This window comes from Chrysemys picta, chromosome 10 (assembly GCF_011386835.1).
Source record: "Chrysemys picta bellii isolate R12L10 chromosome 10, ASM1138683v2, whole genome shotgun sequence".
NCBI classification, from domain to species: domain Eukaryota; kingdom Metazoa; phylum Chordata; order Testudines; family Emydidae; genus Chrysemys; species Chrysemys picta.
The window spans coordinates 86,836,391-86,859,280 of NC_088800.1; the positions used below are offsets into that span (position 1 = coordinate 86,836,391).

General features: G+C 51.8%; 1 protein-coding gene across 1 annotated transcript; it reads right to left on the reverse strand.

Annotated features, from left to right (window-relative positions):
- Window positions 1–4,260: 4,260 nt before the first annotated feature.
- On the reverse strand, window positions 4,261–22,626 carry SCNN1G (sodium channel epithelial 1 subunit gamma). The gene is made up of 13 exons (XM_008164820.4): window positions 22,421–22,626; window positions 18,455–18,779; window positions 17,048–17,345; window positions 16,079–16,272; window positions 14,296–14,399; window positions 13,676–13,839; window positions 10,462–10,560; window positions 9,357–9,474; window positions 8,061–8,139; window positions 7,914–7,971; window positions 7,225–7,286; window positions 6,948–7,023; window positions 4,261–6,473 (listed from the first exon to the last, which is right to left on the reverse strand). The coding sequence occupies exons 1-13, from the start codon at window positions 22,449–22,451 to the stop codon at window positions 6,096–6,098; spliced, it is 1,986 nt and encodes a 661-aa protein (XP_008163042.2). The 5' UTR covers window positions 22,452–22,626; the 3' UTR covers window positions 4,261–6,095.
- Between the last annotated feature and the right edge of the window lie 264 nt (window positions 22,627–22,890).

Consider the following 22,890-nt stretch of genomic DNA (forward strand, 5'->3'; position numbering starts at 1 on the left):
GTACGTGTTAAAGGGCTGTAGCCCACAATACCTTGTTCCAGATCAGGAGTTGAAATAATCCAACCTGCTCCAAGACACCGTCATGCTGCTGTAAATGCCCCTGCTCGTGGGCTTGTCCGGGTTGGAATGTCAGCAAAAATTCACACCCCAAACTGAGATGCTTATTTCGCTCAGACGTGTAAGTGCAGAGCAACCTGCAGTGCATGTCTCCCATGCTTAGCACCCTCTCCCCCTCCAGCACCGTGAGCCGTCCTGCTCTCCACGCCTGCCTGTGCCGTACGCTGGCAACTTCCTGGCCCCTCTGGCTGCTGCCTGCCAGCACCCAAAAGCCCCAGTTCCTTAGTATTAAAAATCACAGCAAACAAACCACCAGCAAGAAGCTGCCAAACATGAACTGGCCTAATGCCACCCTCACCTTATGATCTAACGTAGGCCCTGACCCTTCAATCCAGCATGGCGCCCTGCGCCCCCCAGAAGCCCCGTTGGGCCTCCTTGCTAGTGGATCCAACTGCAGGATCAGGGTGTGACTCTGTGAACTCTTCTGGACAGGGACTTTACTGTGTTTGGCAAAGCTGTGGGCCCTCTCTGTGGTGCTGTAGAAACACTGAGTAAAGGCGGGATGTAGAGACCACGTCACACCTTCCTCTGAGGTGACCCCTCACAGCTGTGCTGCAGCACTACACAACAGCTTCGACAGGAAGTGAAGAATCCCCTGGGATGGGAATTTTTTGTAGGTAGAATGTAATTACCCAAAGTGGAACACCGAGCCTAAGTCTTGTCCATGGGATCTTTAATTACTGGTGAGGGTCAGGACATCAGTGCCACGTCTGCCAGCCTGGGGCTGCCGGACACCACCCTGGGCCATTAGCTGAGCACTGCTGGCCAACAGGGAAGAGCATGAATCATCTAGTCCATGTTTGGAACACCTGGGTTTTCCTGTCGAAAGCCATGTCTGCCAGCAGAGCTGTCAGTCCGGGGCGTGAAGAGCTGTGATCCATGGCTGTGTCATCAAGAGTCTGAGCGTCACACCAGCAGAACGTTGCCTGTCGCAGTCTAGCTTGTTTTGCTGCAGTGTGTGTGTGTGTGGAGTGAGCTGGACTGTACGCACCTGACTAGCCGAGTAGCCGGTGGGTCACAGACGTTATTCAGATAATTGAGACGTTGGATAATCTACAAGGCAGAAGCCATTCAGCAGCAGAGTGGCCTTCCTCCTGGCTAAGTGCTCATCCTCTTCCTCCTTGCAGTCCTGATGGGGGGAGGTCTCTTCTCTGTTATCTGTGCACTACTGCATTAGCCAGATCCCTTCCTTGTCTCAAGCACTGAGTTGCTGCAGAGGGCAGTAGCTCATGCCGGGGACAGGAAGTGGGGTTTTGGTTAAACGGGGCGTTAGCTGTACCAGCAAAAACCTGCTTTGTCAGTACAGCTGCTCCACGCTAGGAGTGCTTTGCCTGTACAGGGGCCTGCATTAGATGGCTGGGACGGTCCCTTCCAGGCAGAAACGTCTATAAGTCTACAGTAGACTGGTATTCTTCAACTGGCAAAGTGCTCCTAGTGCAAAGTATTGACCCAGACCCAGTGTTGTTCAGTTGATGACAGATAAAATCTTGGCCTGCGGTGGTGGCTCCCGGCCAAGCATAGAACGGATGTTATACAAAGCGACCCTTCTCAAGCCAGAAAATTCCTCAGCACCACATGCTATTTACAGGCTGTTGCTGCCAAAGTATGCACCCGCCAAAGATTGATCTCCAAAGGTCCCGTCAGCCGAGATGGCCCCAGAAGCCTTCAGAATCAGGCGCCAGCACAGACTTAAACCCGACGTTGGGGAACCGCATGTTTCCTAGTATCAGAACTCCAGGCCATGTAGGCATTGAGTCCAGCGACACGTGCTCAGCAGACTGGCAATACACACCGGTGATGTGACGCTAACAGGGGCTATCCAATTGCTTAGGGCGTGAGAGTACCCAAAACGAAGTCAGCCACATCCAGTCACTAACTGAGGTAGAAGCGAGGTAGCACCCTTCCTCTGTCTCCTTATCCTGGGAGACTTACAACATCACCCTGAGTCTCACAGGCTGAGACGGCTTCCCGAGTGGCAAAGACGTGGCTTTTAAGATAACGGACATTCTCATCTACTCCCCAAACGAGTGATTGGTGAGAAGGAGGAAGAGATGTTGGTGTTACACAGGATGGAGCGGGGTAAGCTAGTACAAAACTTGTCTTGGACTCTTGGAGCGCACGAAGGCTGGGGTGTATTGAGCAGCTGTTTTCTGCCCCTTTTCTCTGCCTTTCTGGCATTTAGGAGTCGGCGTGTATACAGTAACTAAAGCTTGAATTAACCCTCCCCACACATGCCCATGCTTGTACAGCCATGCCAGCGTTTTCTGCCCTTCAAGTCGCATCAGCGAGGACAGGTGTGATGCAGCTGCATTGATGATGGAGTGCAGTCTTCTAAAGTATGTAACGTGTAATGGCTCATTCCCGAGCTGGCTCTCGCTTAGTTACAAAAGCAACTTCTAACTGGGGCAGGTGTGGCCGTTTTCTGAGGGGAGTGACCCTGGCGGAACTCCCCTACCCCACCTTCAGACAACTGGATGCTTCAGTACTTTTAAATCAACCAAATAGCTTTTCCCGTACTGGAATGTCAGTTCAAATGCAAAGTTTGTCTAGTGGGCACATTGCTAAAACCCTCAGCTTCCTGGGAGGCGTTGGGGCTACTCTGCCTAACTAGTTATTTTGGAAAGACGTAAAATGCTCTCGAACTCCCATTGTGTTGAACATGCTGGTTCCTTGCCTAGAGAGGGCTAAGCAGGTCTGGCTGCAGCCCTGGTTCCTGCATAGCCAGGGCGTGGCATTGGTCTGTCCGTGTGACACACAGGCCCCCACACTCCTCACTGCTACCAAAAAGTGAAGCACAATTGGTGACATATCTCAATGGCCACGACGGGCTGAGAACATACCAGCTTCACCACATCCTGCTGCACACTGGCAATGCCAGGCTCACGGCTGCCGCTGGGTACATGCCCAGAGGTCATGCAGCATGGCCTGGTGAGAAGCCAAGCTGTGTATATGTACATCACGGCTCTCCAGGTGCCATTGTGCATATGGGGCCTGGCGTCCTTCCTCCCTTTTGGACGTTAAACTTCCTCATGGAGCAGAGGGGGCACTGACTGAGGTCATACTCTTGGTTTCATCCAACTAAATGGAGGAGAGGCTGGGAAAGGCCCTGCCTTAAGAGCATGGCAGATAGTGAGCTGGGGGGGGTGGTACCACCCTGGCTGCATAGGAAAGTGGGAAAGCCCTTGACATGTTTCATTTAGAATCTCACCCCACAAAAGAAAAGCACGTTTCAGTTCCCGAGCGTTGTTCTGGCGCCGGTGGAGAAGCATTGTTCCAGGCAGAACCCCGGAGAGTCCGCTGCCAAGGAGCCCTGCCTTTCTCGCTAGAGATCACAGCACATGTACAGTGTTAATGAGGTGTACCTTCTGGGAAATGGTCACCTGACTACAGCACACACCTTTGGCACCTTTGTTTGGATTTGGCACAGAATTGAATCAGGAAGGTGGCAGAAGGTATGCAGGAGGGAGAGCTCAGTGGTTTGAGCCTTGGCCTGCTAAACCCAGGGTCATGGGTTCAATCCTTGAGGGGGCCACTTACGGATCTGGGGCAAAAATCTGTCTGGGGATTGGTCCTGCTTTGAGCAGGGGGTTGGACTAAATGACCTCCTAAGGTCCCTTCCAGCCCTGATATTCTAGGATTCTATGCCTTGTGGGAGAAGGTGCCTCTTCAAATAACAAGACATGGTTATTTATAAAGAGGACCCAGGCAGCCAACCCTTTGCCCTCAGCACTTCATCCCTTCAAGGCAGAGCACAAGGTAAATCCATTGCACTATAGCAGCTTTGGGCTTGTCTACACGGTGGGGTAATGTACTCTGTACTCTAAAGTGCATTAAGTGGTCCACGTAGACCCTGCTGGTGGTTAAAGCCCTCCAGGGAATGTGCAGTATGCACCAGCAGGGACCACATGGACCAATTAATGTGCAACACAACGCGCTTTAGAAATTACAGCCGCATGGTGCACATTACATTAGCCCCCGTGTAGACAGGCCGGAAGAGTCACTCCCAGTTGCTGAGCAGTTCTGAGTTGGTCCCTTGTTACATATGTAAAGGGCTGGTTTAGAGCAGGCCAGGGAGAGCGAGGCGCAGCTCACTCGTTCGCAGCAATGACTTCAGACATCCAAGCAGAACAACAAACACATCCATTAACTAAAAAAAACCAGTTTATTCAAAAATATATCTTTCCCTGTTCGTCATTTTCCAGCCTCTCTGCTGGTAAATAATTCAGTTAAAAAAGACGTCTTGTATTGCACACTTGGAAACATCTTTGTTCTCACTGTTAAAATGCCTGATTCATTTGACAACACAGTACTCCGAAAGCCCACGAAGCCACGCCGGCCCAGCACGCATCCATCCTAAGACTCACACAGCCCACCCTACTCAGCTCCCAGGAGGCCATGGCAGGAACCGGCTAGGAAGAGGGAGATTATGAGTCATGGCTGGGCGCCCACCCCTCCATACAGAATGCACTTGCCAGGAGTGTGCTCACCTGCAATAAACTGGGCACACCAGAGGGCACAATGGGCTGCAGCCTTCACTCTGGGGTCTCAATGGGAGTTTTGCGGGTGACTTCAAGGGGGGCAGAATTGGGCCCTGAATGTTCTCGTGTTCATGTGCTCAAGGCAGGGAAACTCCAGTGATTCGGGCTAACCCATTCTGTGAGACCGGGCATGAGCAGTGACCGTTTTAGAACCAATGTTTGAAACCCGGTGACTGTTTTCATCTCAATTCAGTGGGTCAGATCTGCAGGTACAGTGCCCCCCTGGCCAGGGCGGAACTAGTGGTAGGATCCAAGAAGCTCGTGCACAGGGGCTTGGCATAAGAGCGTGCAACTCCACAGGGAACTCGCTGCATGCTAATGGACAAGGGGAGTTTGAGGGCCACACGCCTGGGGACGGGATCAGTGTATCTTCTGCTCACTGTTCCCCATTGAGGCTGGGTCTGGGTGCAGGAATTCCCTGGGGGCTCTGCTGCCACTGTGCCCTGGAGTGGGATTCCTCTTCCTTCCTGGCTCTTGAGATGCTCCCCAGAGCACAGCCCAGTTCTTCGGGCTGTGTGTGGGCTAAGGGTGTGTGCCAGCCAATGGGGCTGGCATTTGAATGGTATTTCCCAGCAGAAGGGCCCGGTCCAGGTGTCAAATGTCTGTAGCATGAAGAGGATTCAGGTGCTGGAACCCGAGTGTGCCAAGGGCACCTGCACTTGAAGTGGGATCCTTTGGGGCTAGTGTAGGAGTGGGTCTGACTGTTGTTTAAGGAGCGCACTGATTGCCGTGTCTGGTCATTATCCTGCTCAAAATTAGCCTCCAGGCATTTTAAAGGAAGGGTTGGGGCTGAGTCTGGCTCCCTTTTACTCAGGCTGAGTAGTGCCTTACTCCAGGAGGAGTTCGACTGGCTTTCAAGGTTCTCCTCCAGGCTAAGGAATTTCTCTCTCGGGAGTGGCTGGCAGAATCCTGCCGCTTGGGGTTTAGCCGAACTGGTTAGAATCTGACCCCACAGTGGCATTTTCCTTTCCCCTCACCACCATCCAGTACCTGCCTGGTTTTAACGCTTTTCCCAGGGCTTCCTCTCTGCCTGCCCCGAGCCAAGTAACACAAGCCGTCCCAAAGGCCTGGGTTGTTCCCACAGGTCAGGTCTGGAGCAGCTGCAGGGTTATGCTGGATATGCCCACTTCTCCTGAGGTGTGATTCCTACCCAGATGAAATGGGGAGGGGTGTGTGGCTTGTCTCTGTTTGGCAAGGCCCATCACAGCTCAGTTCCACATCCTGCACAAACCAGCGCCAGCACCCTTTCATGGAAAACACCAAGGACTCGGACCTGGCGTTACCAGCCACTGCTGTATGCTGGGGGGCTGAGTCCCAGAGCTCTACACCCTACCCAACAGTCCCGCAGTGCTCCCCCCCAGACACACACCTCTCGTTCCTGGACACCCGGATTACACGTTCATTGCCTACTTTGGCCTCTGGACGAGGAGATAAATACTGTCAATGGCAGCTGCCCTCCAGAGTGTCGGGCAGTGGGTCTGTGAATGCAGCGTCTAGCTTCAAAGTGCTGTAGTTGGGCGGCGGAGTCCTGGGCACGTGATTTTCCTGGGGCAGTGGTAAGTGAAGGGCAGTGTTAAAGGTGGGCAGGTCCTCGTCAATGCACACGGGGTTGTCGTGGCCCTCTTTGGCTGGAGCGTTAACCTGAGCGGGTGCTGCTTTTCGGTCACGCCACCATTTCTTCGCCTTTTGCCAGCGGCGCCGCGTGACGATGAAGAAGGAGTCGATGAAGAAAACTTCGATGATCTCAATGACACAAACCACAGAACAGCTCATCCACAGGCCCAGCTGGCCCCCGAAGTTGGAAAGAAGAATGACAATCTGGAGGAGAAGAGAGCGCGAGGTTACACCGGAACCCGCCAGGCGTCCGTGGGGGCCAGAGAGGAGACGGCTCCGAACTGGAGCAATCAGCCTCCGTCACTGGGTAACTAGACACAACCTGCCCAGTGCAGAGGAGTCTGGTCGCTACAGTGAAGGCAAAATGTAATGGGCATGTCGCTAAGCTTCCTGCCTGCTCCCCTCTCACTTATGCTTTAGAAACAGCAACTAACACAGCAACCGAAAAGTCACTTATACTTGTCTCAGGGCAGTTCCTAGAGGAGAGGTGCCTACGTGACAGAGGCCAAGGACTGAATGAGCCAAGGAACCTGAACTCCCCGCATGCCCCTGGAGATGGTAGCGACAGGACAGGACTGGGGCACATTGGAGGGCCCTGTTTGGGGGAGCTTGTCCTGCTGCTATTTGCACTGGACCCATTCTGGCTCTAAACCGGCGCTTGCAGACGTCAGAGCTTACGTTGTTGGCGGGATTCTCGGAAATGAATCTCTCGTTCAGGTCTTTGTAGAACACCACGAGGTTTGCGAGGTCCGTTCTGGGAAGGGAGAGAGAGAGCAGGCCCTGGCTTTAGTCAAACAATAGCGTGAGGCTCTCTGAAGAGTGATTTAAAGAACCAGTTGGACGAGTAGGGCCAGGCCCGTTGAAGGGAGCGTTCTTTTCTATTGCCATTGTTAGGGCCGCGCCGATTGTATCTGAACTCGGGACACCGGCTGGAAATACACAGGGGGAAACTTACTTGTTCAGCATTTTGTTGATTTTCTGCCCTTTGTCCCAAGAGAGGACGCGAAGCATCCAGTCCTTGGAAAACAAGAAAACAACGTAACTGCCATGAGTGCAAGCCCAGGGAGCCCGGACGCGACAGCTCGTTTGGCCCGGGTTTCATTCTAGAACGCCATGACTGTGTGGTGGGGACCTCACGCGACTGCCGGGTGGGGGGGTCTCGCAGACCCAGAGAGACTGAACCCCCAGGTTAGCTGGTGAGCTCCTTGGCCAGGTAGGGAAGCCTCACGCATTGCAAGGGTTCAGATCCCCTGCTCAAGAGCATCAGGCCGATGCTCACAAATACCGAAGGGGGGGGCCTCTCACTTCCAAAGCTGCACCTCTGGATTTTACCTAGTTCCTGTTGGAGCTGGGAAGCTTCTCCTCCCCCTTTCGTTGTGGGAGGCCGTTTGCCCTTGTAACTTCATCTCCCCTCACTGAGAAATCTGGGCTCATCCCTCCCTGTGGCGGGGGGGCAGCCCGCACCGAGACTGCAGGGAACCCCTGGAGGACGGGACACAGCAGCAGAAGCAGGGGAAAGCCCCAACCTGACAATGATCCTGTGGGCCGAGGCACGAGGGAACCAAGCCAGCCTGGACGCAGCGCCTGCTACCCGCATTGTGGGTCTCAGTTGGCTGAGCAAGCGAAGCAGAACTGGGAGCTCACCTCAGAAACTGAAGATGGCCACTGGGCTAGGCTGGTGGTCAGCGTCCATTCCTTGAAGCTGCGGGAAAAGAGGCTGGTGTTAGCTGTAAATCCGAATTCCTGCATGAGGAATGTTTCACTTCTGGCCTATCTGGCCGCAGGACTCACCTGCAGGCTTCTTTGCAAATCTGCTGACAGCCCAGCTGCTCCTTCACAAACGTCTCATGCAGCTTGTAGTAGCAGTACACTGCAGAAAGAGAGCCCAGGGTAACTGGCTGGGGAAGCCAGAGCGCGTCTGGGCTTGGGAGACCTGCCTTCAGTTCCTGGCTCTGGGACAGACTCCCTCTGTGCCTTGGGCAAGTCCCCTCTCTTCTGAGGGTCTCATTTCCCCCACTACAAAATGGGGATAAATACTTCCGCCCCGGGGCAGGGGCAGGGGCGGGGGCAGGGCAGGGGCTGGGGCAGGGGCAGGGGCAGGCTCTTCTATGCATCTGCACAGAGTCTAGCACAATGGCCACCAGCGGTTTTTCTTGTGGCCACAGCCTCCTTCACTGTGACTTGGGGGGGAGGGGAAAGCAGCGGCCCCTCCCTGTTGCTCCTGGATGCATCGTCCTGGGGTTAGTCGCTGGGCCGCCAGCAGGGGGTTGGGCCCTGTCCCCCTCTGGAGACACCTGGGCAACGCTGGAGGAGCAGGCGGCTGGTGAGTTCCCCACCTTCCCAGGGGCGGTGGTGCTCAGGCGTTGGGCTCCAGCCCTGGGGGGGCAGGGCAGCAGGCTCCGGCCGTGGGGCTTTGGGCTCCAGCCCCGGGCCCCATCCCCTAGCCACAAAGCTTCATGCTCCGGGCCCTTGCTACCTCCCCTGGCCAACCACCCCGGTGCCCCCTTACTAGCTAGCAATAAATAAGTTACAATGGTTTGGACGTGTCTATGTGCATATTTGTTCGTTTTTCCTAACGCTAATTAAGTATTTTAGGAAAAAGTGTGAGACTGGCCACCAGCAAGAGTTGGTGGCCACCAGCAAGAGTTGGTGGCCACCAGCAAGAGTTGGTGGCCACCAGCAAGAGTTGGTGGCCGTGCTCTGACTGTCAATCAAAACATTTGTCCTGAGAACCCCTAGCACAACAGAGTCCTGGACTCAGGCGGGGCCTCCAAATGCTACCAGAGCACAACCCAGTAGCGGTCTGAAGCGTGTAGCTGAGATTTCAGAGACACGGGAGCTCTTGCTAGCAGAGAGCTAATCTCCAGGCTGAGCAATAAAAGCCGGCAAGGGCACCCGCGTTACTCCAAGGCAGATTCACCTTTCCTCCAGCCCGGCTGGGCTTGTGTGGGTGGAGAATAGTGTGTGTGGTAATGATCTAATGCCGGGGCTGAGCTGGGGCGTGTCTGTCAGGAGCACATTTGGTGGTTGTAACTAGGTGGTAAAGGAGGCTGTGTGGGGACTTGACTCATGCTGTGGAGAACTTACTCCAGTTGGGGTATTTCTTGTAGTTGCAGTACTCTGCACCAGGAGGTAAGGGCTGGGCGTACTGGGCACAGCCACAGGTATCCACCATGGCCCTCTGGAAACAGGAATGCAGGCAAATCTGCAGGGAAATAAACCAAGAGTTGGGTTTCTATGAGTCAACAAATGCGCAAGGATGCCTGGGTTGCTTCTAGGTTCTGCCACTTACTGCTCATCCCCAAAATGGGTTGTCAGTTGGAACCAGCAGGAACGAACATTTTCAGCTGGAATTTCCATCTTCAGCCCCTACCAACTGCAGTGCAGGGCTCTGTGCTTTAATGCACTAATCCTACTGGAGGCCTGTGTGACCTCAGCTGGCATCACATCACAGGGGGCTGCATTTTCATACTCAATCAAAGAAAAATCAAGCCCAGGTGCCGGATTTGCAAAAAGTAGCAATTAATATAAGAGCAATGGGAATGATCATGGAGGAACCCAGGATGCCTGACGCTCTCAAGGCGGAGCCTATGACAGGAGTCATGCAAAACTAGTGGAAACTTTCTTTGTAAGCATTCTGCTGGTTGGACACAGATTAGATCGTATCAGTTATTCATGGAGTCTTATCTGACAGGGGTCACAATTTCTGGCTTCAAGGGTTACACTACGCTGCAACATTTGTTTGGCAAATATTTTCCAGTCCAGCAGTGCCAGAGAATTTCATAATGAGCTAATGTTCCTGCCATATGACAAAATCCCCAAGGCAACTTCAAGCTTCAATCACTTTGGAACAAAACCCTGATTTTAAAAGTACTACGGTATTCTACAGCTGCGCTCCAAAGCATTTCACCTGAAGCAGAGCTTCTGCAGGGCTGGGGGCTAGCGCTGCAGAATACTGTGCTGTTTGTCTACGGGGATCGCCCCAATGACTGAAAACCCTGAGGAAGAGCTCGGTGCAGCTCAAAACCGTGTCTCTCTCACCAACAGAAGTTGGTCCAAGAGCAGATTTAAAAAGATGCTGTTTAAACAAAAAGGGGACGGTACAGAGTTTAAGCACAGAAGTTTCTGGTTATCAGGGAATTATTACATCCCCCACCTTGTGTCTGAAAAAGCAAATGTAAAAGAGCTTTACCTGAAGCGAGTAGCTCTTGTTGTAGAGGTTCGCTACTGGAATGTCCGTGCCAGTCTCGGTGCAGTCGCTGTACGGTTTGCTTAGCTTGTGAGACCGAGTCTGAAAACCAGAAAACCAATGTTGATTTGAGAGACCCCAGCAGAGCTGAAGGAGAGAGACCATTCAGTGCTGCTTATTGGACACCCTGGGTCACAGTCCTAAATGATAACAATGATGAGGCAGGACTGAAGCTACTTCCGGGCTGTGCCTACACCGTATAGCTTATGTGAATTCGCCTGTAGGACGTAGGTTGCTTTTATGTAGGAGATTATGTGGCTAGAATTGTTCTTAGATTCTTTCTTAATTACATTTGACGCCTCCATGAGATGCCTCCTGCCTCAAAGCCGTAATCTTTTCTTTCCCCATTCTGTCTCCTGTGCCTGGAATAAGGGGCCTCCTGATTGAGGGCTCAATACTGAGAGGTGCGGCGTGGCCTCAACCTCTCCTGAAGCCAGTGGAGCACTCAGCAGCTCGGAGGTTCAGGCCACTAGTGCATGTGGCTACCTCGCTTACCTCCTTCCAACCTCCCTGCTTCTGCCTCGCCTCTCCCATTCGCCCACCGACAGTCCTGGTTCTGTAGCATCCTAAAAGAATGCCTGGAGCTACAAGACGTGCACCAGATCTCAGGAACACTCATTCAAGCGTCTGTACATCCATTCTCCCTGCCCGTACCGTGTCTGACTTGGCCACAGATCCTGCAAAGGGGCTCCATGTGGGTACAGGGTTCTGTGCTAGCAGATCTGACTGTAGGACCAGGGGCCCAGAGGGTAAATTCCTTGGGGCAGCACCTGTCTGTAAAGCACTATGCACAGCTCTGGGGCTATAGAAATTCCAGACCCTAACAACCCTGGCTGCGGTCACTCGTGCAGTGCAGCTCAGTTGCTTCAATCAAAGACTGAAATTACACCCGGAAGGGGCAAGGAAAGACACTGAGTCAGTCTGGTGAGAGCAAGAAGAGACTGGTTGCTTTTGAAAATTCATGTGAAATGGCTTTTAAGTGTCGCTCTTTCAGTTCTTGGAAGAGATCTAATGCTAGGAATCCTGCCTCGCAGGATCTGCTACTGGGTCCCTTTGCTTGTCTTGTACTTGGCTTGTGATAGCTGCTTTTGGTAGAATTTCTGCTGTGGCATGTGCTCCTTTTCTGTCACTCCTGCACTGAAATAACATTGCTCTGTGTGTGGACGAGGGGCTGGAAATATTACCTATGTCTGGTTTAGGACATTGTGGGCAATATATTTAGAGGGTGGAGGGTCTTGGTGCATCCACAGAAATGCATGTGCATCCATTATGTATCCAGAAACCCACATTTGCAAAATACTAAGTGCCCGTGTACAAGTCCATCTGTGCGCACACACACAGCCGTGTAGTGGCCTGGGCATTGCAGGGTGTGTGCGCACTGGGCTCTCCTTTGCACAACCAGATGCATGTGCAGGATTGATCAGGGTGCCCTGAGAAGACAGTCGTGTGGGGGTTGCACGTGAAGCAGCTGTCTGTGACAATCCCAGAGCGCTCTCTATAAAGGCTCCCAGGAAATGTCAGACTTAGATTCTTGCTCCTCATGAGAGTCACGACTGATATGGCACCAAGATGTAGTTTTGGATTCTGAGATGAAGAGACTGGAAGCGGGATTCTACCGTCTCTGATCCAGCCGGGTGCAAGCAGACTGTCTGTAAGCTCTTAAACCCAACTCCAAGACAATGTATTGAATCTTCTTGTTGTGTATTGCAAAAACTACCATATTTTAGGGTACTCGAAGTCTAACCACCTACACAGTCAGAATATTTGCAATGGCTTCCTGCTAAACAATATATTGATTATGAGAGGGCACTTCTTCCGTGTCAATCTTTTCTGTTTGAGTGACTATCTTATTCACTGGGCACCAAGTCGTGTCCTGTGACCACCTGATGCCAGAAATCGACTGCCCCAAGACACAGCTCTGGGACTTGAAGGCAGTGTATGGCATAGTTGAGGAATGCCAAGGCAAACCATGGTTTTCAATAGCTAGAGTTGTTCCAGGAGAGTTTCTGCTAATGTGATATGTGGAGTTGTTCTTATTCTGTAGGCAGCAGAACAAGGACATTGGGGGTTAGGCAGGACTGGGAGGTATTTTAGGTCTCTAGAGATCTAACCCTCCGCTGCTGATTACTCATGCCTGCTTTTATAGAAACCTACAAGCCTCTTTGGGAAAGTCCCATATTTTTAGACACTATAAAGTCACTTGTCCCTAATGTTTATCCAGACACCTGGAAGATAGCCATCTATATGCACATTTGAACCTGTCAGACTTTATCCTACTGTCCTTTCTAATGCATGGACTATCAGGGCATGGCATGGCACACCCAGCCACTCCAAATAAACAGCTTAGCTGGGTGTTTATGGTACAGTGAACAGCAGAGGAAAGGAAAGCCCAAATGATCACTTAACTGGTCCTTGAGTTAATGGGGAAGTTTGTATCTTCTGATGGCACATCTTTAGCTTCTCTGCAACAGACATAGGCCCCTTAGGACACTATCACCTGCTCTACACTGAACTACTCTGGGAAACTCCCAGCACCTTATTTCAGCCTCCCCCCTCCCCCCGGTGATAGCAATGGTGGGAGAGTTCCCTAGGCAGGTGAGTGCAGACACGGCCATCTGGAAGGGTCTCTTCACAGCCAGCCCAGGAGGGCAGTAAGCACAGAACCCATCTATCCAATCACAACAGCCAGATGTCAGAGTTGTTCTTTAGCTTGTCTGCTCTGGCAGCCAAACCCCATCAGAACCTGACTGGACCACAACCATGTCTGTACCGTGCTACAGCACATGAGTTAAACCAGGGGTTTGATGGTGTGGCTAGTGCCTCAAACGTTGTAGAAAACGTCAAGAAATCCATGGGATAGAACCAGGGTCGCCCATAGGTGTGGGATGCCCACAGGCCTGCATTTCCAACAGCTCTCACCCCTGAGCAATAAAATGTGGTTCCGAAGAGTGCTCTAGCAATTACAGTGGCTCTCTCTCTCTGGCCTCTGCTTTCTAATGCACTTGAGAGAGCCAGGCCTGGGGCATAAACGTCCCCTCCCAGCTCTCTGCTAGCACTCCGGGAGCCCGGGAGGCAGCAGCGGGATCTATTTAACACAGTGAATACAGGGTTTGTAAGCGCTATTGTGAGCCTGAGGAGAAAGATCTCTGCCACTCACAAAGTGCATCCCAATGGAGGTGGCTGTTGCAGTCTCAATCTCAGTCCCGATATCTTCAATAAAGGGATATTCATGCTGGTCGTGGACAATGATTTTGGCCCCGGTCGAGGTCACCAGGAAGGGATTGTAATCGGCTTCCTCTATGTAAAGAACAACCTGCAGTCCTGCAGAACAAAGAAATCGCATTAACGGGGTTAACACAGCTAGAGCCCTAGCGCAGGGAGAGCCGACCAGTCTATGGCCACTGTACAGTCTTCTAACTGTCACCAAGTGGAATTGTCAGGATATCATTGAGTGCTTCAATGCCTGTCCAAGCCTCCTGCCGCTAATCTTTAGCATCCAGCACCCCTAATAATAAATAGCTGGGGTAACTTAGAATGTTACTGAAAACCTATTAAAAAACAAGTTACATAACTGGGGAGGATTGGATAATTTCAGGTGGAAAAACCCTAGTGAGGCAACATTTGATTCGTGTGAGTTGGCAACACATTGGGGAAATGTTCATTTGAACCAACACAATCAGATAACATGTCTAATGCCGACGTGTCAGTCAACCCCCTTGGGATGCAGTTCCCTGAACAATCTGCTTTCTAGTGTCTCTACTAACTTGGTTCCCTTACCATACTCGCTGCCTCCTGTAGAGGTGGTCAGGACTTTTCCGTTTTCTCCACTATTGAAGGTGTAGCAGTTGCCATGCAGTGGATGATGGAAAGGGGTGAAGTTTCTAAAAGAGAGCAAACATTTTTTTCATCCTAGGCTCTGATCTAACTGCCTGTGGCAATGTAAATTACTCACTGGATCTCCCATCAGCCTGGAGAGATAGCAAGCGGGTTTAACAGGTGTTAAGAGTCCTAAATTTGACTGTTTGTTACTTAAGTGATGAGGCTCAATGTACATATTCATGCCATATCGATACATAAAACAGCCAACAAACATGTTACAGTCCTAGGAAGAGAAGTATGTATTAGGGTATTCAGTCACTAACTTCAGAGTTGGGGCAGCCATGTCTGTCTGTATCAGCAAAAACAATGAGGAGTCCTGGGGGCACCTTAGAGACTAACAATTTATTTGGGCATAAGCTTTCGTGGGCTAGAACCCACTTCATCGGATGCATGGAGTGGATAATACAGTAGGAAGATATATATACACAGAGAACATGAAAAAATTGGTGTTGCCATACTAACTATAATGAGAGTAATCAATTAAGATCGGCTATTACCAGCAGGAGAAATTAATTGATTTGTCTCGTTAGTTGGTATGGCGACCCCCATCTTTTCATGTTCTCTGTATATATATATCTTCCTACTGTATTTTCCACTCCATGCATCTGATGAAGTGGGTTCTAGCCCACGAAAGCTTATGCCCAAATAAATATGTTGGTCTCTAAGGTGCCACAAGGACTCCTTGTTCTTTTTGCAGTCACTAAATGAAATTCTGGTCCAGAATTTCTTCCTAAGAGCACACTAAATTGAACCAATACAACCACAATAAATGGCACTGTCTGGTTACATTAATATATTGAAGCAATCTTCACCTGTGTTCCAGACTTCACCTTGTTAAATCTGAAATAATCTTCAGATCTAATTAATATTTATCCCCTGTGCTGTTTTCTTTATGCATATTTCTTCAAGCTTGGAAAACAGGTCTCTTTCACTTGGCTTTATATCTGGTTTCCAGACGCTCTCTTTTCCAGGCTCTTGTGCACTAGCACAATGCTGCAAATGTTGCAGGGAAACGACTGCTAAAAATGTTTCCAGTTAAATAATTAAGAACGAGTTATAAGAACATTTTTGGATCGAATCTGCATCCTAGGGAAACTCCAAACTCCCTCTGAAATCAACAGTTCCAAGGGGACAAGGAACACAGAAAGGAGCACTTCTATTGGGTCCCAATTCTACTAACCGTGTCTGTTTCAGAACCGATGCCAAACAATCTGTGCTCCAATGACTCTTACGTGGGACGGGGGGCTCGGTGCAGATGTGGTCCCTGACTGTGCAATGGAAGCCTCAGCCGTGTGTTGGCGTTTGAAGTCCATTGGTGTTTGAAATTTATTGTAACAGTCTCTCTTTGTGCTCCAAATGACCCTCCTCCTTCATTCAACCCACCTTCAAATGCACTTTTACTGCTAAACCGGTCAGCGACAATCCGTCAGAGCAAGACGTGTGTAACACAATGTTACAATTTACACATCTGTCTTCACCATTCTGAGCCTGGCGATTGGCTGATGGTCAGTCTGAACTGTGTAGTCTGCCTAATCTAGATCGTAAGTAAGGGATGGTGGCTTCCTCTATGCTCTGTACATTCCTGAACACACTGATTTGCATTCTGTAAATAACAAACATTTAATTCCTAATGGTTTGAGATTTATTTTAGGAAGTGAGAAGTTAGTTTTTGTGCACTGACCTTGTGTCACAAGATATGCCATCGAAGAAACACGTCAGCAGAAGATCCTCAGCAGAGTAGCTCATGTTCACTTTCGTCTCCAGGGGTATTTGTGCCATGATGTTCATATAATGCAGCTTGTACCATTCTTGAATAGCATTTACCCCAGAGCTGAATGTGTAAACTGCACAGTCACTGCTGTTGTTTGGGTCACACTAATAATAATAAAGGAGGAAAAGGAGTTTCAGGTGAGGAAGACGTGGTGTAATTTTCCACTGAAGGGTTTGCAATATGATTTCTACTGAACAATGCTACTCAAGCAGGAAGTTTCTAGTTGCGGGAGAGAAAAAAAGGGAGACAAATGAGGTATGATGGGATACATAAACCAAGGAAGAAAACGGATCCTCTTCAAAAGGTCCTTGGGTAGGTCCTGTGTGCATTCTGAAGGCAGATCAGTCTGGAAAAGGTACAGAGGAAGCAAAGTGGCTCATTTGGGAACCAGTGGCCTTTTCTGTGAGCATGGACATCAGGAACGGAATGTGTATCACCTTAAAGAAGCCTGGCTGGTGGGGGCTCATCATGTGGGATCTAAGAAATGACCTCTCCAGTGTCATGGTTGGCAATAAAGAGGAAGCAGTTTAGGCTGGATTTCAAAAAGGACTTTTTCTTCCAGAGGGTTGCGGGTATGTGGAATAATCTGCGGGAAGCAGTGGATGGACATGTTTAAGGAACCGGTGGATGAATGTTTACCTGCTGAAAATTGCACCCCATGTCAGGGGGCTGGATTTGGAAGATCTACAGTACATGGGTCTCCCCATCCTTGAAGGTTCTTTGTATCTATTCCTCACTAAAGCCTGAATTAACTCTTGAAAGCTTATCATTTCCCTCCAGTGCTACACTTGTCATCTCCTCAAACAGCGGTGCCTGCCCTAGCACATCCACTCCCTCTGCCAACACCACACCCAGTCACCAGGTGGGGATGGAACTCACCAACTGAAAGCCCACGACATCTTGTGGATCCCCAGTATTCACCATGCTGGAACCTTGGTGAAAGACACTGGTCTCAATTTTCCGCTTATTGCCACTTGGAATCTCAGTCACAGTCTTCTTAGAGAGGTCTTCAAACTTTAGCAGAGGGATTATTTCAAAAAATTTGCTCTCCGTAGCGTTCCAGTCATCTGCATCCCGACGTACCTTGGATTTGCCCTCTGAAAATCCATATAAAGTCTCCAAAGCATTTTTTGTCTCTTTGTCCAGTTCAGACAAGTGCTCTTTCATTGCACTGTACCTACATTGGAGAGAAGGTAATAGGAAATAACAGGCCATATTCTCCCCGTGTCACCTTGCTGGACTACTCCATGCAGTCCTATCCTGTCCTATGCATTGTACAATGAATAGCTTATTATAGGGGACAACCAGCTCTTCCTCATTCCCCTCCGTAGACTGACTTAGTACTGATGCTTCACTTCATATGCTGTCTGGAACTTTGATTCACACAATTAATTTGAATTGGCTTGGGTAAAAGCTAGATCCTAGAGATTGCCCATTGACTGAAGGACTATGGACAACAGGCCATTATAAACAGCAACAGACTAAACTGTGAAGAGGTCTCTGTAAGGTCTGAGCTTCTTTAATATCTTAATTAATGAGCTGGAGAGGCTAGAGAAGGCAGTGACAGATAGTAATACGTTGGGGGATTGCACTAAATGAAGAGGAATTGCCCAAAACTAGAGAGAGCAGAAAGATGGACAGGAAATGGAAAAGATTTATCCTGGGGTCAATGCAGCTGGGACAATACAATCTGAAGTGCAGATCCTCCGTAGGCAGGAGAGACCAGAGAGCAGGAATGGCAGAGAGAGACTGGGATAGGGAGAGGGACAGCAGATTATACGGTTTGGCAGGAAAAAGAACCCAGTGCGATTTTGGATGGGCGTCCCATCCAAGAGAGAGGAGATGGCAAACTCTCCGCCCCCCGCTGGGGAGTGTGTGCCTGGAATATTAGTTAGGCCTGAGCTCTCCATTACTGGAAGGATCAGGGGGCTGACTTGTGCAGAAAGATAAAACGAGCTAAATGCATCTCGCTTGGCTCAGCACTGGAAAGTCAAATATGGCTACAAATGTCCGAGGAGTGTGAACAGCCAGGGAGTAGAGGTGCAGCATTTGAGGGTGCTGCGGGAAGGGGGCAGAGCTAACAGTAAGGAGATGGAAGTGGTGTCACAGCAGCAGGATAAGCTTCCTGAGGGGCTCAGTGCTGGAAAGAGTTTTGAGGGGAAATTATTTAACGAATGTCTGAGAAACACTTTCCTTGTGCCCTCTGAAAACACGCTCACCCTGGCTGTAATGGTGTGACTGCCATTTATACCGCAATTAGCCACCCCCAGGCCCCTCATGGCTTACTTGTAAGGGTTGATGTTGCAGATGGTGACTGCGGGGAAGGGCAGCTTCTGGAACTGCACGGTGACTGAGACGGAGGCTGTGTAATAGGACATGATGAGCTCAGCACACTGCCACAGGATCAGCCCCACGGCGCTCAAGGTGAGCAGGATCCAGATGAACCTGCGTAAGCGTCCCCTTGATACCACGATCCGCCGGCAGCCGTGCGTATTGGTGTTCATGCAGTACCAATGCATCAGCTCACTGACTGTTGGAGCCTGAGGGCCAGTCACTGGCAAAGTCTTCTTGATCTTGGCTTTGATCGTCTTCCCAGGAGCCATGTTTAACTCTACACACGGAGGGAGACAAAATATTTTAAAGAAACAAAATGGGTGAGGTAATATCTTTTATTGTACCAGCAATGGGTGAGAGAGACAAGCTTTTATGATCAACGGCTCCATGTCTAGTTGGCAGCTGGTATCAAGCGGCGTGCCCCAAGGGTCGGTCCTGAGGCTGGTTTTGTTCAACATCTTTATTAATATCTGGACAATGGGATAGATTGCACCCTCAGCAAGTTCGCAGATGACAGTAAGCTGGGGGGAGAGGTAGATATGCTGGGGGGTAGGGATAGGGTCCAGAGTGACCTAGACAAATTGGAGGATTGGGCCAAAATAAATCTGATGAGGTTCAACAAGGACAAGTGCAGAGTCCTACACTTAGGAAGGAAGAATCCCACGCACCACTATAGGCTGGGGACCGACTGGCTAAGCAGCAGTTCTGCAGAAAATGACCTGGGGGTTACAGTGGACGAGAAGCTGGATATGAGTCAGCAGTGTGCCCTTGTTGCCAAGAAGGCCAATGGCATTTTGGGCTGCCTTAGTAGGAGCATTGCCAGCAGATCGAGGGACGTGATCATTCCCCTCTATTCGGCACTGGCGAGGCCACATCTGGAGTATTGTGTCCAGTTTTGGGCTCCCCACTACAGAAAGGATGTGGACAAATTGGAGAGAGTCCAGCAGAGGGCAACGAAAATGATTAGGGGGCTGGGGCACATGACTTACGAGGAGAGGCTGAGGGAACTGGGCTTATTTAGTCTGCAGAAGAGAATAGCGGGGGTGGGATTTGATAGCAGCCTTCAACTACCTGAAGGAGGGTTCCAAAGAGGATGGAGCTCGGCTGTTCTCAGTGGTAGCAAATGACAGAACAAGAAGCAATGGTCTCAAGTTGCAGTGGGGGAGGTCTAGGTTGGATATTAGGAAACACTATGTCACTAGGATGGTGGTGAAGCACTGGAATGGGTGACCTAGGGAGGTGGTGGAATCTCCTTCCATAGAGGTTTTTAAGGTCAGGCTTGACAAAGCCCCGGTTGGGATGATTTAGTTGGTGTTGGTCCTGCTTTGAGCAGGGGATTGGACTAGATGACCTCCTGAGGTCTCTTCCAACCCTAATCTTCTCTGATTCTATGATTTTGCATTACAGAGCTCTTCTTCAGGTCTGGGAATAGGGTTGCCAACTCTGATTGAAGCTATTCTGGGAGATTCCCCCTCTCCCCCCCCCCATGACATAATGTCATTTTCTTAAAATATCCTATTAAAATCTCCCGGATTGCTTTCAGTAGTCACCAGGAGATCAATGCCAATTCCAGGGGACTCCAGGCCAATCCTGGAGGGTTGGCAACCGTATCTGGGAAAGGTACTCAGTATTTTAAAAGGTTTCAGAGGAGCAGTATTTTAAAACAATATGGAACCGAGTGAGTACAAGGCCACTTCCCTAAGCAGAGAGCGGTCTCTGGAGGGCATTCACAAATCTAGCAGAGGCAAATGCAAGCTCAGTTATCTCTGGTATTTCTTGCTTGCTCCCTTTGGTAATTATCCAGGTGATCTGTGTTAAGCCAGGGCTCCTCCTGCACCAAATTCACTGCGGGCCCAATCCTGCAAATCCTGTTGATCTCACCGCCGGGGTTTGCTGACATGAGTAAAGTTACTCTTACGCAGAAGTGTTTGCAGGATTGGGCCCTAAGTGAGAATTACCGGCACTTCCAGGGCGATAGACACCAAGCAGCATCATGACATCCACACAGCAGCTCACTGACAGAGCTGCCGGGCTGGGACGCACAGACCTCTGATTACAATAGAAACTGCTGCAGTTACAGAGATGGGAACCCAGAATTACCGGTACTAGCCTGGTTTTGTGTACCAGGGAACCTGAGCATCTAGAAAGTGTCCTGGTGCAGTGCCAGCGGCTAAGTGCATCACTGAGCATCTTGCTAAATATTTCCCAACTAGGAAGCGTCACTGTAAAATATATTTGTGCAAAAAATAGCAAAACACTTTCACACAAATGACACCTTCTACAATCTGTTCTTATTGCAGATTTGCCCAAGTCTCTTGAATTCATAAATCTTTTAAAGGAAAATCACACGATTTAAAACTAGACCTAAATACACATACCTGTGCAAATCTCCAGTAATGTACAAAATGTTAGAAAAATGAAGTTTACTCAGGAAATAGGAAACCATCATTTTGTACATACGGACACGGGAGCCAATTGCAAATGATTTAATCAAGTGAGCAACTTTACTGGTGCAGTCAGTTCCATTTAAGTTAATGGGGCTACTCAGATGAGTAAAGTTACTCTGGTGCATGAGTTTTCCCAGGATCAGGGCCATGATTTGTGGCACAGGAAGGGTCCCTCCCCATCTGAAAGCCAGAGCCAGGCAGGAGCCTTTCCCGTGTGGTTTAAGTTGTTCATTATTACAAGTGTTTGCTGATTTTAAGGTGAAAGATCCACACTTATTTTCTGCCCAGATATTTCTAGGAAGTGGAACTGAAGCAGCTGTGGAAGGCACCAGCCTCACCTCTCTGCTAACTGGGGCTCTCCTTTGTCACCCCCTGCCTGAGGCTCACCGTGTGCAGACCTGCCGGATTTATCCTGCACTCCCCCTGGCCCTGGGTTTTGCCTATACAAGTTGGGAAGGATCAAGGCTCCTGCTGGGAAGCAGCAGTAAATGGGCGCCCCCCCCCATCGGTCCTGGGAGCCTTGGCTCTGGGAGAGAGCGACGGGATGGACAGCTCTGCCCTGCCCCAGGAGCCGGGGTCCGCCAGCTGCTCGGGCAGGCGCTGGGTAGCTGCAGAGACAGGATCGCCTTTGAAAGGCTCCGGTGTTTCCCGGTGTCTCCAGGCCGGGGAGGGGAGCTGGGGACACGAGACCCGCTCTGCCCGGGGGAGGCTCTGGCTGCCCGGACACAGGAGGGGGCATCGCAGCGCCTGGCGCAGGCTGCCCGGCTCATCCCAGCGCAGAGACGGGCAGGAGCCGCATAGGAGCCGCGGGGCGGAGATGCCGGTGGACCCTGAGCGCCCAAGGACGGGCAGGTGCGCACTCCCCGGGTCCCGCTCTGCTCCGGCGCCCCCCGGGTTCCGCTCTGCTCCGGAGTCCCCAGGACCCCGCTCTGCTCCGGCGCCCCCCGGGTCCCTCCCTGCTCCAGGCCCCCCCGGGTCCCTCCCTGCTCCAGGGCCCCCCCGGGTCCCGCTCTGCCCCGTGGCCCCCCGGGGCGCTCCCCCCGAGCCCTCCGGGTCCCTCCCCCCGGGTGCCCCAGGACCCGCTCTGCTCAGTGGCCCCCCGGGTCCCTCCCCCCAGGACCCCGCTCTGCTCCGGAGCCCCCCGGGTCCCGCTCTGCTCCGCCCCCCCAGGACCCCGCTTTGCTCCGCCCCCCCCAGGACCCGCTCTGCTCCGGGCCCCCCAGGACCCGCTTTGCTCCGTGGCCCCCCGGGGCGCTCCCCCCCGAGCCCTCCGGGTCCCCCTGGACCCGCTCTGCTCAGTGGCCCCCCGGGTCCCTCCCCCCAGGACCCCGCTCTGCTCCGGAGCCCCCCGGGTCCCGCTCTGCTCCGGAGTCCCCAGGACCCCGCTTTGCTCCGCCCCCCCCCCAGGACCCGCTCTGCTCAGTGGCCCCCCGGACCCCTCTCTGCTCCGTGCCCCCCGGGGCGCGCTCACCTCGCGTGTCTCCGGGCCGGGGGGGCTCCATGCGGCCGGCGGGCGGGCGGGTGCTGCGGGCAGGGAGGCGGCCGGTGTCACTGTGGGATGCGAGCGGCGCGCTCCGACCGACCCCTGCGGCCGCCCCGGCTCCGGTTGCTGCCCCGCCTCTGCTCGGCCCGCAGCGGTCCCGCGGCGCCCCCTGCCGGCCGGCCTGGTGCTCAGCCTGCCCCGCCCATGCGGGCCCCTTGGCCCGGGCGTCGGGGCCGTTCCCTGCGGAGCCGGTGGGGCTGCGGCTGCGGGGAGAGGGACTGGGCTCCGGCCTGGGCTGCAGGCAGGAGCCTTGGGGTGGCTGCCCCCCTGGTGGGACATGGGGTGAGCCCGGGCCCACGGGACCTGCCAGCCGCAGCTGAGCGCGGCCGGGGGTTCCCATGCCCAGGACAGCTCCCTGTGGACAGGGGCATCCCAGTGGGCAAGTGAAAACCCTGGAT

What these genes read in the sequence shown, in the direction of transcription:
- SCNN1G (XM_008164820.4), bottom strand. Translation starts at nt 22,451, where the DNA reads ATGGAGCCCCCCCGGCCCGGAGACACGCGAG. An exon ending in TGCAACATCAACCCTTACAA is followed by an intron (nt 17,346 to 18,454) that starts GTAAGCCATGAG and finishes TCTCCAATGTAG; the next exon opens with GTACAGTGCAATGAAAGAGC. An exon ending in CCTCCATTGGGATGCACTTT is followed by an intron (nt 10,561 to 13,675) that starts GTGAGTGGCAGA and finishes TCTGGTTTTCAG; the next exon opens with ACTCGGTCTCACAAGCTAAG.